Source organism: Pterocles gutturalis, unplaced genomic scaffold (genome assembly GCF_000699245.1).
Source record: "Pterocles gutturalis isolate BGI_N339 unplaced genomic scaffold, ASM69924v1 scaffold30427, whole genome shotgun sequence".
NCBI classification, from domain to species: Eukaryota; Metazoa; Chordata; class Aves; order Pterocliformes; family Pteroclidae; genus Pterocles; species Pterocles gutturalis.
Window position 1 is genome coordinate 18,453 of NW_010108784.1, and position 14,005 is coordinate 32,457.

Consider the following 14,005-nt stretch of genomic DNA (forward strand, 5'->3'; position numbering starts at 1 on the left):
GGCTGCTCCCAGGGTCAGGATCAATGGATTCAACATTTGCCTTAAAAAACTCAGCAGACAGCACCCTTTCAACCACAATCAAGCTTCTTAACCGGAAAATCAGTGTGGGAAAAATCTGCAGGAGGCTCAGTGAGAGCTACAGACCACTTGCGAGCATAAAACCAGCACGCTGGGTGGCACCGGCAAAATGCGTTTCTGATAGGCACCTGGAACTAATTAAATTTATTTGCTGTAATCAAAATAATCCTACCAGTCAAAATATGTGTCAGTTGACTCTCTGCCTGGAGAAGACCCTCTCCCCCCCAAAGCAGCGATCCTGCCGTTGGCGGTCCCACGTCCCTGCCAGGGGCACCGCACGGTCGCTCGTCCCCTGCGTGGCACCGAGCGCGGGCACACCGCCGCCAGCTCCCCGGGCGGCTAAGGACAGGCTCAGGGACACAGCTCGTCCTCCTCATCTCCCCCTCTGCAGCATCCAGACCCAAAATATGGGCTAAAATAGAACATCATTTATTTCCTTCTGGACAGTGACAGAGCAGAGGGGCCCTGGAGAGGAGCTCAGCCTGCTATTACTGTGCGGGCATTAAACATTAAACCTGCTGTACACCTGCTCCTAGCAGGGGTATTAAAAATGCACAGAACATTTCCAATTTGAATTCCATAATTATCCATAATGCTCTCAAAGGTTTTTATTTTTCCAGCGGTCACTGTGCCACTTCTCCCATCTCTCCCTCCTCCGTCTCCATCCGGCTCCTTCTTCCCGGGTACAAACTCCTCACAAAACAGACTCCAGCACCACTATTCAGCCAGTTTGCTCACATGCCTATGAAACAGCTCAAATTTTTTTTTCCTGCTTTCTATTAAAGAGAAAGTTATTGTGAGTGTGGATCCTGCAGTCTTGCTGCTAAGGCCCGTGATTTCCCTAGAGAAATGCAATCACCATTATCAGCCATGAGCAGAGCCGCAGCATCTTCATCCTGACCCTTTGCCATTTTATGCATTTATATTTTCCTATTTCTTATGCACTTTCTAATCCGTGGCTCTATTTTGCCTTTCAAGCAAAACTTTGTGCGACAGGCTTGCCCAAAGGTGCTTCGGCAGCTCAGGGAAGCGTCGGCTACTCCTTTTCCTGTTATTATATTTGCACATCCAAGCAAATTCTAATACTTCTGCAAGTCTTTTCTTCAGAAAAGGCCCAGCTATCAGCAGCTGCTGGTGATGTAAAAATGTTACTTTACTTCATACCTGCAAATCATTTACTCACTCTTAACAAGAGCAATCCAGTTCACAGCAGCAAACCAGACTGGAGGAGCTGCTGCCGTTCACCAGCGTTCCACAGGTCACCGGGATATTCTCTCTCTACAGTTGCGTTGTACGAGGACATTGATTTTGAAAGCAATTTATGCACAACTCTGTAGCACGATGAATCTATAAAATTAAATTTGGATTATTTGGGCATCACACTAACACCACCATCCCCGAGGAATGGCAAAGATCCGATGACCAGTGACAGCCGCGCGTGACAACCGCAATAAAACACGACACCTCAGCACCGTGCTCAACGACACGAAAGTGTTATGTGGACAATTATTGCAGAGGACATGTGTCAGAAGGCAGGCCCGTCACTCCCGCTGCTCCCAGTGGTGGTGGGTCCGGAGCACGCTCGGGCAGCTCAGCCCTGCGGAGCACCCTCCTCTCGAGGATGGGGCAGCGCTGCTGCTGGCGACGCAGGACCGGGGCTGAGGACACTCTCGCCAAGGCTGCGGGGGCATGGAGAGGGGGAATGGCTGCTGTGCTGAGGGGGGGTGTGCAGAGCGGGATTTGGAGGTGAAGGGAAACCAGCTCCGACTCAAAATACCTTTTCTATTTAAGGCAACAGAAACACCAGCCCCATGCCGCTTACGGCTTGTCAGTTTATAGTTTTAATTCCAATGTGTTCCAGACTCAGACGCTTCACTCATGTGCTCCCTGGCAGCAAGGTCAGCCTGCCTGCTGATAAGCTTCAATTTAAAAAAATAAATTTTTTTTAAATTTACCAGTAGCCTTTCAGAGGGTTTGAAGGCAATTCTGATAGGTTTAGTTTTTTCAAACTTTTCTCTTATTGATGTTTCTGCTGTGTAAGGGAGCCCATGATGGCATTACTCAAGGCTGCCGTTATGGATCTCATCACCTGGTGCGATGCGGACAGATGGATGCACGGAAGAGGATGGAGTTTGTGGGCATGGCCAACAAAACTGTGCCCAAGCCACATCCAGGTGACAGAAGGCTGGCTCTAGGGCAGCACCAGGAGAGCCCACACGCCCCGTGCTCCAGGGCTCCCAGGGACCCTCGCGGGACAACAGCAAGCCTTGGGAACACCCACCCAGGGAGAACCACCTCCTCCTCGCCAAACACCATGACCCCCCCGGCCCCCGGCCCCTCGCCTTCATCCCCACCCGATGCTCAGCTGGGACCAGGGAGAATGTTTTCAGTATGTGGTCCTGGGTTTTATCTGGCTTTTGAGCTCCTGCAGCAGCAGATAAACTATCCGTTAATAAAACACAACTTTCAAGCGTGGACAAATGTTTATCTTCTCTGAAGAGCAGCGTTCTATTGACCGATTGTATCTACAGGAGGGGAATGAGAGCACGAATAGCGTAAATCCCTCATGAGAGGGACATGTTTGTAAGAGCAGGTAAGAAGACAACTAAGAGAAAGATAACATGCAGAATTAAGAGTCAGGAAATAAAGCCCCATCTTCTCTAGAAAACAAAAACCAGACTGCAGCCTGTGAGCTTCAATAACTTTCAGACCCTGATAGAACAGCAACTGTCACTAACTCCGTGAGTCTGTCAAGGCAGCAACAAAGCGCAAGCTGAGCCACACAGCAGCTCCAGAGTGTAAAATACATTTACCCCTGACTTAGTGATGGAGTCAGCTCTTTCAAACAGGCAATCCCATGCACGAGACTGCTGTTAAATAGCTGTTCCAGAACAAATGCACCCCAATTCCCAAAGCCTCTCCTTCGCCCTCCTTGCGGATCATCCCTGGCCAGACAGAGGTGAGCTGTTCATCCTTCCACCACACAAACCCGCTCCTCGGTATTCCCTCTTCAACCCAAGAATCCTTTTTTTTTTTTTTTTCAGTTGTGCTTACTACGGCGTGGGAAAAACAGAACAGCCAATTTTACCCTAAAATGCCAGAATTTGCATGAAAAGCTTTTCTCTGCCAATCTGACTGCTTTTAGAGACAGGATGTGTCATATCCCCATAAACATCACTTATACATCTGTTCTGACAATCCAGCCCTGGTTTAACGCCACTTGATATCCAGAACAATGAGCTGATGCTTAACAAAGCCAGAACTGGGCTTGGGGTAATTCTTGGATCTGCTATTTAGGAATTTTGCAGAGGACAGTCCTTTTCTTAAGGATTCAACATCACCAAGTGGTGCCCCAGCAGGTTTGCAAAAGTTAAAAAGTCAGAAAGTCACCACGAACAAAGAATTTTTATATGGTCGTTGATGCGCATGGGAGAGCGAGAGGTCGTGGAGATAACCAGGTATGGGCAGAAACCTGCCCCGAATTCCGGTATATAAAATGAACAGATTTTCTCAACTGCTGTCCCTGAGGAAGACTGAGGCAAAGAAACCAAACCACTCCTGTACCGCAGTGTTAACAAACCACTCCTGTACCGCAGTGTTAACAACCATTTAAACCTTTGCTGGTCAAACACAGGGCAGGAGCAAAGGACATCCAAGGCACCGTGGAGCTGGAGGCACCCGCCCACGTGCATCCTCGTTCAGCCGGACCCGCATGGCCCCAGGACCCCCGCGGCACGGCTGGAGCTGCACCTTGGGGAGACAGCATCCCACATCCCACGCGCGGGAAGGTCTCTGTGCCGGGCAGTGCTCGGGAGCATCGCGGGAGGCAGGGATGCTCCAGAAGAAGATGAAGAAGCACTGCTGACAGCACAGCTCCCCATGGGGAGGAGGCAGATGACATTACAGCCCCATCAGCACCACGTCCTCACTGTCTTGATGTGCGCTCTGATTTAATTCAACTGCACTTCGTGCCATGCACGTTAACATCTCCTTTCAGCCCTGTCCCTCGGAGCACAGCACAGCACCGAGCAGCAGCGGCGGGCAGAGGGACTGAAAAAAGCAAACGAGAGCCGGCGGCGGGCAGAGGAACTGAAAGAGCCAGTGCCAAGTGTGGGCACAACCTGGAAGTTTGCTTTTGTTCACTGTGTCTCAAAAAAACTCCAGAAGTCAGGCTGTCCTGGACGGGGGAAAAGCACAGCAGCATCCCCCGCAGCCAGCAGCATCCCCCGCAGCCAGCACCAACGCTGCTGCGAGCAGCACCTGCAGGCAAAGCCAGCTTCTGTGCTGCTAGAAATATTAAAAAAAAAAAAAAAGGAGATTTACAACCCATAAGAAGGAGCAGCATCACTAATTGACAAGAAATGCCTCAACACACCAGCTGAGCATCAGCCAGCCCCGCGCCTGCTGTGTCCCTCCAGAAGAGACACCCTGTGCCCAGGGGACCCAGCCCCACAAGGGTCCCAGACCGACACCCTCACCACAGCACAAGGCAGCTGTGCTGCTTTTTTGGTACAAGTTTGACTCAAAAATTTGTAGTTTTTAATATTCTGCCCCAAAATCAACCACCTGCTCTCACTTGTTGGGGGGGGGAAAACACAGAACTTTATGAAACAAAGCTTACATCACACACACAAGTCAGTTTTTCCACTTCTGGGGTCAACATGCAGTGGAGTTGAGGAAACTGCAAAGACAGCACCAGTCCCATCTAAGCTCTCTCTCCCTCGGTGCAGCTGCAGCGCTGGTTACCTCTCCTGAAGCCAGCCCATCAAACAGGCACTGCCGCTGCTTGGCTTGCTCGCAGCTGTTCCCGTGTCACAAAGCAGCAATCCTCACCAAATGTGAATTGTGATTACCAGGGATAGGATTTATTGAGGTACAAACAGAGCTTCAAAGACTTCAGATTCCAAGGATGGCATTAAGAGACATCAGTCGGACAGGTTAAAATACAGGACCCTGAACAAAACCAGCCACTGCATCCGTGTACGTCATCAGCAAACCTCGCTTGCTCAGCAAGTGTGAACCCCTGTACTCCTTCTCACAGCCAGCAGACAAGTCTTATTTAAATGTACCAGCCCGTCTTACGCCTATGTGCAGTGACAAACACAGGAGTGCTGCATTCTCTGCTCTTCCCCCGCAGGACAAGCTGTAAAGGCACAGGGGCTCCAGCCTCCGGACCGGCCGCTGAAGGCAGGCTCACAGGAGCCCCTTTGCCACCGCGCTCTGCCCCTGGATGGGATGTTCCTCAGGTGGTTTCTCTGACGGGGATTCCTGCCAGGTGCTGTTTCCTACTCATTAAGCACAAATTAACTTCAAGGCTTGCAGAGGTGCTGGCAGACCAGGCTCAGTCCCATTGCAGCAGTGAAAGGTCAAGGGGAGAAAAACCCGTCCTCGCAGCTGCCTGGGAAGCTGAGCCTTGTCGGGCTTGGCACCCTGCTCTGAACTGTGCAGATTAACACTGAAACTGCTGAAAAGCACTCCAGTTTTGTGCTCGGTGTAACAGAAGGGCCAGGTGCCCTTGGGGACAGAGCTCTCTGCCCTACAGATGCCTCACACTTCCCAAAGGACAGGAACCTGTGCCCATTCAGGGCTCCAGGAGTACGAGCCCCTTTCCCATCCCCTCTGTGAGGACGCTGGAGCTCTGCAGGGTGGGTATGGAGCTGCGAGCATGGGGCCACCCCACAGCCACACTCCCAGCGGGACCAGTGCCGAGTCAGACCCACAGGGACAAAACCTGCGGGAATCCTTCCCAGAGCTCCAGGGGATTCAACGGGAAAGAGCCTAAAAAGGCAAACACTGGTGCCGCGGGCAGCTGCGGGGTCGGTGTGTGGTACGGCCAGCCCGGCATCGCAGCCCGCGCGCTTCGCATTCTTCCACCACCTTAGATGTAATCAGACCCCAAGAGATGCTGTAACCCAGCCGCTTGTACAAATATGGAGTTCATGCACAGAGAATATCTTCCAGCCATTTCTAATAAAGTTAGAGAATAACCTGCAATGAACTTGCGAGGGGTTGGACACGCACACGGCCACCCCGATGTCCGTGCACAGTGTCCAACAGACAAGTGTGTGCTCCGGCCAGGGAGGCAGCCGGCCATACAGAAGCTACACTGGCGGATAAACTCTGCTTAGCTTGTTAGGGAATAAAAACCTCCTGCTTACCTTTTCCAAGCTGAGCTTATAGTGGCGGGAGGAGGGAGAGGAACGAGGTGGAGAAATGGCCATGACCCGTGAAATCAATTAAACCCGTACGTCTCGTTAGGGCTCTGGTGGGTGGAACCGTTCTACTACCAGAGATGTGGCGTTCAGCGCGTCGGTCCAGATTGAACAGACAAAACCTGATCTCAAAGATCCAGAATCAGAGCAGCTGAATGCAGAACAGCCCTGGAAAACCCAGCGTGAGAAGATGGAGACGTCGGAGGGTTTGTGGTTCCAGGGCAAACACAGGGACAGGGAGCGGGGAGGGGGCTCGGATGGGTCTCGCTGTTTGGGCAGCATCTGCACTAGGGACATGGAGCCGAGGAACAGGGACTTGTGCAGTGCCAGCAGGTCCTGTGCTCCACGGAAACATGGCCTTAACCATGGTAATCCAGGAGAGAGGCAGGAATCCCAAAGACCAGGCAAGGTTCCTGTGCTGAAAGCAGTCCTGTGACATCCCCCAGCCCTTCCCTGCTGCTTTTCCCTGACGCCTTCTCCAGCAGGAGGAAATTTCTACTTAAGCTGCCAGTGTTCTTCCAGGACTTCTTCAGACCTTGAGAAGAGAGACGGCATACAAGTCCCAACGACCAGAAACAGCCTGTGCATCATCTGTTACATCAGCACAAGGTGTTTTTATCGGACTTCTACTTTTTACCAACTTCTACTTTTGTCTTTGAGATCAAAACAAACGTCACCCCAGCTTTCAGGAAGGACAGCTCGAGACAAATCCGCTGTCACTACAGCACCGCTGCATTTGATTTCTGTCTGCTGCTGCGCTGCAGACCCCTCTGTCCCGCTCTCCCTTTCAGCACACATGCCTTCATTCTGCTGGCACCCAGCAGGTCACGATTTTAAGGAAGAACCACTGCAGAAGAGAAACCTCTTCATCTCTTCCATTAGACCCCACACGCACTTTGCAGGATGTGCAGAGATGTGCAGAAGCCCCAGGATGGGCAGGACTCAGCCCAGCCCACCCTCCCTGGGATGCACCAGGACCACAGCCACAGCCTCCCATTGCAAAAAATAAAAACCCATAAGAACAGCAACCCACCACAAACCCTCTCCCCAAACCACCATGGCACTGGCAGAAGCAAAGCCACTATAAACTTTAAAAAGCTAGATTTTTATCCTGTTGATACGCTCCTCACAGCTGCCATGAGAAAACAGCACGGCTTTATCATGCGGGATTTTAGGAGAGTTTAGGAGAGGGAAGGACCGTGCAGGCATACAGCCCCGTTACAGCCACCAGCTGCACTGGTGCTATGAAAAAAACCCACACTATAATCAGGCTTCGAAACATGAGGTACAAACTTACACAGCTAGCTTGAAAATCCGAACGTCTGTTTTCTAACTCAGAACGACAGGCAGCAAGTGACCCAGAACAGTTCCCACCAGTAAAGTATTTTTTCTCACCACTCAGCCCGCCCAGGTGACGAGACCAACGCGGGACAGAGCAGCGCAGGAGGGACTCACCTGGCTGAGCAGCACCTTGCACAAACAGGCTGGTCCCGGGCACTCCAGAGAGACAGCCGCTCCTGCAGGGTGCCCAGGAAAAGTACAAGAGCTTCCCCCATAGCGCTGCCCTCTCGGTGCTCCCTGCTGTACCCTCGGCGTGGGCAGCCCCCTGCCCCAACTCCGAGGTCCCTTGGCCACAGCAACTCTCTCTCTTCCTCCCCCTCCCTCAGCTATCACCTCCCACCTTCTCATTCCCAGTTTAAAGCCTCCCCCCGGGGCTGGCCAGCCCTGAGCTGCTCCCTTTGCTCCCCCTGGCTAGGTGGATCCCATCTCTCCAATCGCTCTCGTTGGCCCCAGCCACAGGAGCAGGCTCTGACCTGCAGCCCCTCCTTCCTTCGCTGGCAGGGTCCAGGGGAAAAGCTCCACGCCCCCAGCCACCCCCCAGGACCTGCCCAGGTCTCCCCCGGCAGTGCTGGGGTGCATCGCTGCATGTTTGCCCTTCCCCACGTCAGGCCAAAGAGAGAAGCTGAAGAGCATCATCCCAGGGAGGATGAGGATGGTGATGGAGATGGTGAAGGACTGAGGACATGGTTTCTGCCCAGGGGTGTGCAGGGAGGGAGGAAGCGTTTCCAGCTGCAGGCAGGGCTGGGAGGGACGAGACATCCCCAGGACTGAGCAGCTGTTTGGACCACAGCTGGACCAGCCAGATGTGCCCAGAGCAGGGCTAACAGCCCTGGCATTAGTCAACAGCAGCTTTGCTGAAGGCTCACTCACAGCTCTGGTGGTTATTGTAGCACACTGTCTCTTTTTAAAATTTTTTTTTAAATCATCCTTCCTCCTGGTGGGCAAGGTTCCCAACCCCTCGGCAGTGATCCCTACCCTCCCCAGGGCAGAAAGCTTAGGCTCAACATTTTTTCCCCATGAAACAAAAATCCTGACACTGCTTCTGCTTTACTTCCCCATAGACTATTTTTACCACAAGATATGCTGCCAAGACATTCAAATATTAGAACACAGACTAACTGTGTGGTACTACTTGATCCAGATTTGTCTTCTAGGGTCTAGTTTCAGTGTGTTTAACTTCTACTATTGTCCCTCCTAAAAAGTGTTCTGCGATGAAAGCTGACTCGGGTAGGAAGTTGAACAGGGTGCAGTCAAGGGGATTTATTGTTTTCAACTGTCCTCATGATCAATACATATTTTACAGCATTACTGGAAAAATCGATCAGGAATGGTTAGAGCCACCTCTCTTGTTAAAGAAAGCAGATCTGCTGTCATGGTATGTTGAGATCCTTAAGCAGTACTGTGATAGTTTGTATGAGCCTTAGAACCGTGGGTCTCGCGCTAAAAACAGAGCTGCCGTCCCGTTCTTCCAGTTCTCAGGTCACCGGTAATAGCTGCAGACTCCTGCACTTGCCCATGGCCTTTCCTTTCAACTGTTGGAAATCAGACTATTAAAGAGAATCTGCCCCAATATAGTGTGTTTTTTTTTTTTTTAAGAATGTCTCAAGTCAATAATAGTAAAACTCTTCAAATACATTTATTTGGCACCAATGAAAATACTGTACAATACCCAAGAAAAGGGGCAGGGAAAGGCAATGTATTAAGACTGGTTTTCATCAATGTCCTTGTCTGGATCCACCTCTGCAGCTTCGCTCTCCTGTTGCTGTTTCTTCCAGAGTTTAGCCATAGCAAGTAGTTTGAGATTAGGCTGATTGGCAGTGTCTTCTGGGAAAATATAATCATAGTATTCCTCCCAGCCAGCATCAGACTAGGGAAAAAAATACCACAAAGCAAGTTTAATTTCCTTGCTAAAGTTAGCTATTAGAAGGTGCTTCTAATAATCTAACAGTGAGATAAAATTAAAATCAATGCTTGCTAGACCACCCACAGCAGCTGAAACCAATAAGCTGAACAGGTGTAAGACTGTACTACTTGGGCTGTGCGTAAGGAGCAGGCAGATCTGCTGAACAGCCTGGCTACAGTTTCCCAAAGTTAAGAGACAAACACTATCCACATAGCATTACCTAAAGCTATTTTGATTTGTCTATGGCAGCAGTTAAATGCAGCTCAAGCATTTAGTACAAATATTTCCCTCTGGGCCAGCTGCCCACCTAGCCTGCTGCAGGGCAAGGAGCTCAGCAGCACGTCTTGCAGGCCAATGCTTTTTTCCAATTACTGCAGTAAAACTGGTCTGCGGTTACCGCATCCTGCCCACCCGACTTTGTTTTGTGTACCAGACCCTGGTGTAAAGCCACCAAGGACTCACAGGGACTACTCGCATAATTTTTCCTCTTACCCCATCTTCAGCCTGCAGTTTTCTCCTCTTCTTTATTTTTTCAGGCATAAGTTTATCTGTTCTCTCTTTACTGGTATCAGTTCCAAACTCCTCTTCAAAGTTTCTCCAGGATTCCAGAAGCATGACTCTCTCCTCTTTCTCCTCACAGTTCCGCATTGCCTTATTAGCCTCCTCATAGATCTGCCGGCATCTTGACAAACTCCCCTCCCTTCCTGCAGATAGCTCAAACTGTGCAAAGCTGATCCATACCTGCGGTGAAAGCAAATCAAAACCAAGCTGAAACCTCCGTTTCCAAGTCTGATAGCTAAGGACAGTTTAAAAAAAACACAAAGCAGCCAAAAGAGCAAATGTCAATGCAAGTCGAAAGTACTTTTTCATAAGCAGATACCTACAAAATTCACATTTGTTTCACATGTGAGAATCCACCTGAATTTAGTCAAACAGCACAAAACTACACTGGAAAAATCACAACTATTTTTTTCTTCTAATGTTTTTGCAACTAAAACTCCAAAGCTACTCAGCAGACTGCTTGGAAACCTTCTGCAAAGCCTTCTCACATGAATGATGTGCCTGTTGTTACATGTAATTTAGGAATTTCTTTCCCCTTTTCATGGCACAGAGATGGTACTGAACTTAGGTTCACTGCTGATTTGAAAAAGCCACACAATGGAAGTGGTCAAGGGCTTCCATCCACCACAGACCAGACTCCAGACCAATTCTGTGTTCTGGGTACCTGTACATACCTTCACATGCTGTGTCCGCTGAAGTAATCTGCTGTAAAGATTTCTTGTTTTCTCATACTCTTCCTGCTCAATTTCAAAGTCAATGTAGGATTTCCAAAGAACCTGCAAAAGAGAAGTCTCTCATTATGTTCATAGCACACTGAGATAATGGGGAAAAAAAAAAAAAGGAAGAAAAAAAGAGGAAGAGCAGGGATAAATGTGAAATTTATCTGAAAAAAATTTCAGAGTATTAATTGACCGTACAAGCTAGGATTACGACTAAGCAATATCCAATCTTGTGCGCATAATCCATTTAGCTTACTCCCGTAAGCATGTTTCTCCCTCCGTATTTTATCATGGGTTTTATAGTCCTGAGTACCCTGCTAAAAACAGATGCTAAATTAATGAGAAACAGCCTAAGCCACTAGGCTAAGCAGTTCTGTTCAAGCCGGTAGATGATTGACATTTTAATTAGTCACACTGTGTAATACATACCTTAAAATTGTGCCAACTGTAAAGTTCATTTGTCCCCTTACCTCTGGCATATCTAGCCGGGGCTGGCCAATAGCCAACTCATATATTGCACGGGCTCTGTCAATATCGCCGAGAATGGTCTCTAGTTCAGCAAATTTAATCCATGATGTGCAGTTTTCCGGCGCAAACTCCAGGAATTTTTCATATAGCTTTCGGCAACGATCAAATTCTCGCAATTGTAACTCCAATTCAATATAACCTTTAAACAATTTGTTTTTTGGACATTTACCTATGGATGTCCCCTGTTAAGCAAAAAAACCCAAAAACCACTTAAAGATCTTGCAAGGAAAAAAGCCCCACTCTACCTTCTAAACATCTGTTTGCTCTCCAGTATTTGAACTAAAATTAATTTTTGAGCAAAGTTTGTTTTTTAAGACTCTGGTCAAGGCCAGTATGAAACCAACCAATGTTTGCAAAATGAGTGAGCATCCATAAACATCAACAAAAACTCCGAAAGCAGAAAACCCTCTAACTTGTTACACTTTCACATAACATGGATTCCCCACAAAGGATTAGTTGAAACACACCCTAGCTCCTCAAATGAGCACTTCTTCATCTGGCACCAAAAGCTGAAGAAAGCACAGTACCAGTCTGTACCAGTCTTCCAGGTCAAATTATATCAAGAACAACTGTCCCCTGGGCCTGCACTGCCATTCATCATCAAGTGGAGAACCAGCCATGAACCCTGCCTGCTGACTTATGGCAACGGACAGATGGAGAATAATGTTTTCAAAAGACCATTTCCTTTTTGATGTGCTTCAGCATCAGAAGAAAATTGTCTGTCCTAAGCCACAGTGCCAAGCTGCGAGAAAGCAGTTTCTGATTCTCAATTTGGGAATCTTTAAGCAAGACTTAAGAATGGGCATAGCCGAGACAGGTAGGCAGTGAGCTTCGCTCTTGGAGTCACTTCTGTAGACAAGTATTATTTATTAAGCACTGCAGCCTCTGTTCCCTCAAGCTAACATGAATTCAGTAATTTGAGATCAAATTCCATTACTACAATTCTGCTGCTCAACTTTCCTACACACTGATTATCTTGGCACTTACTAAAAATGGAGGAACCCACTACTTGGGAGTATCTCTTTGGTCACCCTTATGGCCCTCCAGCTCTACAAATGCCTTTTCTATTTCAAAATACATTCCGTTCTCTCCCACACACCCCCCATTACTATTTTCTTAAGCAGCATAGGCTCCAGCTGATCTCCTGGCTCCAAGTCCCAGGATCTCTCAGACCCTGGGAAAATAAAAGAATCCACACACCACCTGCAGCCAGTGAGAACACGGCAGAGCAAGGTACTGTCTGCATGCTGACAAGAGCTTCAGCATCAGGAGCTGGCCCTTCTCTTCTGCATGGTGACAGTGCAGGGCCCCCACCTCGGGACCCCACCAGAAGCAAGGCTGGTGGTGCCAAAGAGGTGGTTCCAAGTCAACTTGTTGCAAAAGAAAAAAAGAAACTAAAGAAACTGCTTGCCGAGTCTGGGTCCAGTCCAAAAAAGTATTATGGCTGCAGCAGCAAAATCTGGTTTCCAAAATAAGAAAAAGGCGACCTACTGAAAAAAAAAAGCTGCCTGGTAATGCTGGACAATGGCATCTGAAGCCAAGCTAGAACAGCAGCAGGCTTCAGGGCAGATGGGTGTCTTCAGCAGGGGAGACAGTAACGGGCTCCCAGGGGCCTTCACCCCCTCGCTTCACCCTTTTCTGGCCATGGGCAGGAGCCCAGCTCAAGAGACAAAGCTCTACTAGCACCCTGGGGGCAGCCCTGGCCCAGTGTCAGCCACAGAAGGCCATTCACATTTACACTCTTATCACTGCTGTGCCCTGGGTATGGTGGAAACCCCATCAGTTTCCTCTTTAAAGTCACACCACCTCCACTGTTACCAACACTAGCTTTCTCTCAAAATTCCTAATGCTATCACTGAGCTTATTTAGCATATCGGAACCAAAGGGAAAGAAAGTTTTTCATTTCAAAAGGTTTTGCTGCCAAAATGTACTCCACTGTTCTCTGACACGCTGACATTCACGCAGTGAACTCGCACAGAAGCTGCTGAGCCTGCCCAAAGTCCCCACGACCGTTTCTATCAGCAACCTGCTAGCTGGGACTCAAACACTCTTCAGCAGGTCTTAATTTCTGAGAGTCAAAAACTCCGATTTATTTAAAATGTTTTTTAAAATGCTATTGTTAGCACAAGTAGCATTTAAACAAATCAGCAGCAGTTCAAAATCTCCAAGTGCACTAAGCTGATTTGGGTACTCTTGCATTCAGATGTGTTCTGTCAGCCGAAATGAGAAAGCTGCATTAATTTCTGCCCGTGGCTAATTCATCATATCAAGCTACGTTTCTTTTAAAATCATACATGACAGTAAATACTGGTCCCTGCAGACTTCTCGGATGCTTTATTTAAGTGGATTAAACCAGCAATTTATAAAGGACAATTTAAGATCTTTTAATGCCATTCCCTTGTTACTGTTAGTAAAGTCAATTATGGAATTAACAAAAGCTTACCAAAGCTCTTCTGGCAAGTGGAAGATTTTTCTGGCGTATTTCAAATTGTGCATACAGCAGCCATATTTTGGCAAACGTAAACTGAAAGAAAAAGAAGAATGTGGAGCTTGGGCTGGAAGCTTAGTACATAATACTGCATATATTCTTTAAAAAAACCATAACCACCTTGTCTATACAAGATGCTACTGTAGTTAATTGTATTTGATCTCAGTGTTTTCCT

The 14,005-nt window shown here is 48.5% G+C and overlaps 1 protein-coding gene across 1 annotated transcript in view; it reads right to left on the bottom strand.

Annotated features, from left to right (window-relative positions):
* Window positions 1-9,248: 9,248 nt before the first annotated feature.
* CRNKL1 (crooked neck pre-mRNA splicing factor 1) overlaps window positions 9,249-14,005 on the bottom strand; it is an 11,584-nt gene continuing 6,827 nt past the window's right edge. The window contains exons 9-13 of the mRNA XM_010072762.1: window positions 13,786-13,866; window positions 11,285-11,524; window positions 10,770-10,871; window positions 10,027-10,275; window positions 9,249-9,498 (exon numbers count right to left, since the gene is read on the bottom strand). Coding sequence (XP_010071064.1) covers window positions 9,331-9,498; window positions 10,027-10,275; window positions 10,770-10,871; window positions 11,285-11,524; window positions 13,786-13,866 — 840 coding nt within the window. The 3' untranslated portion in view covers window positions 9,249-9,330. The remainder of the gene's footprint in view (window positions 9,499-10,026; window positions 10,276-10,769; window positions 10,872-11,284; window positions 11,525-13,785; window positions 13,867-14,005) is intronic.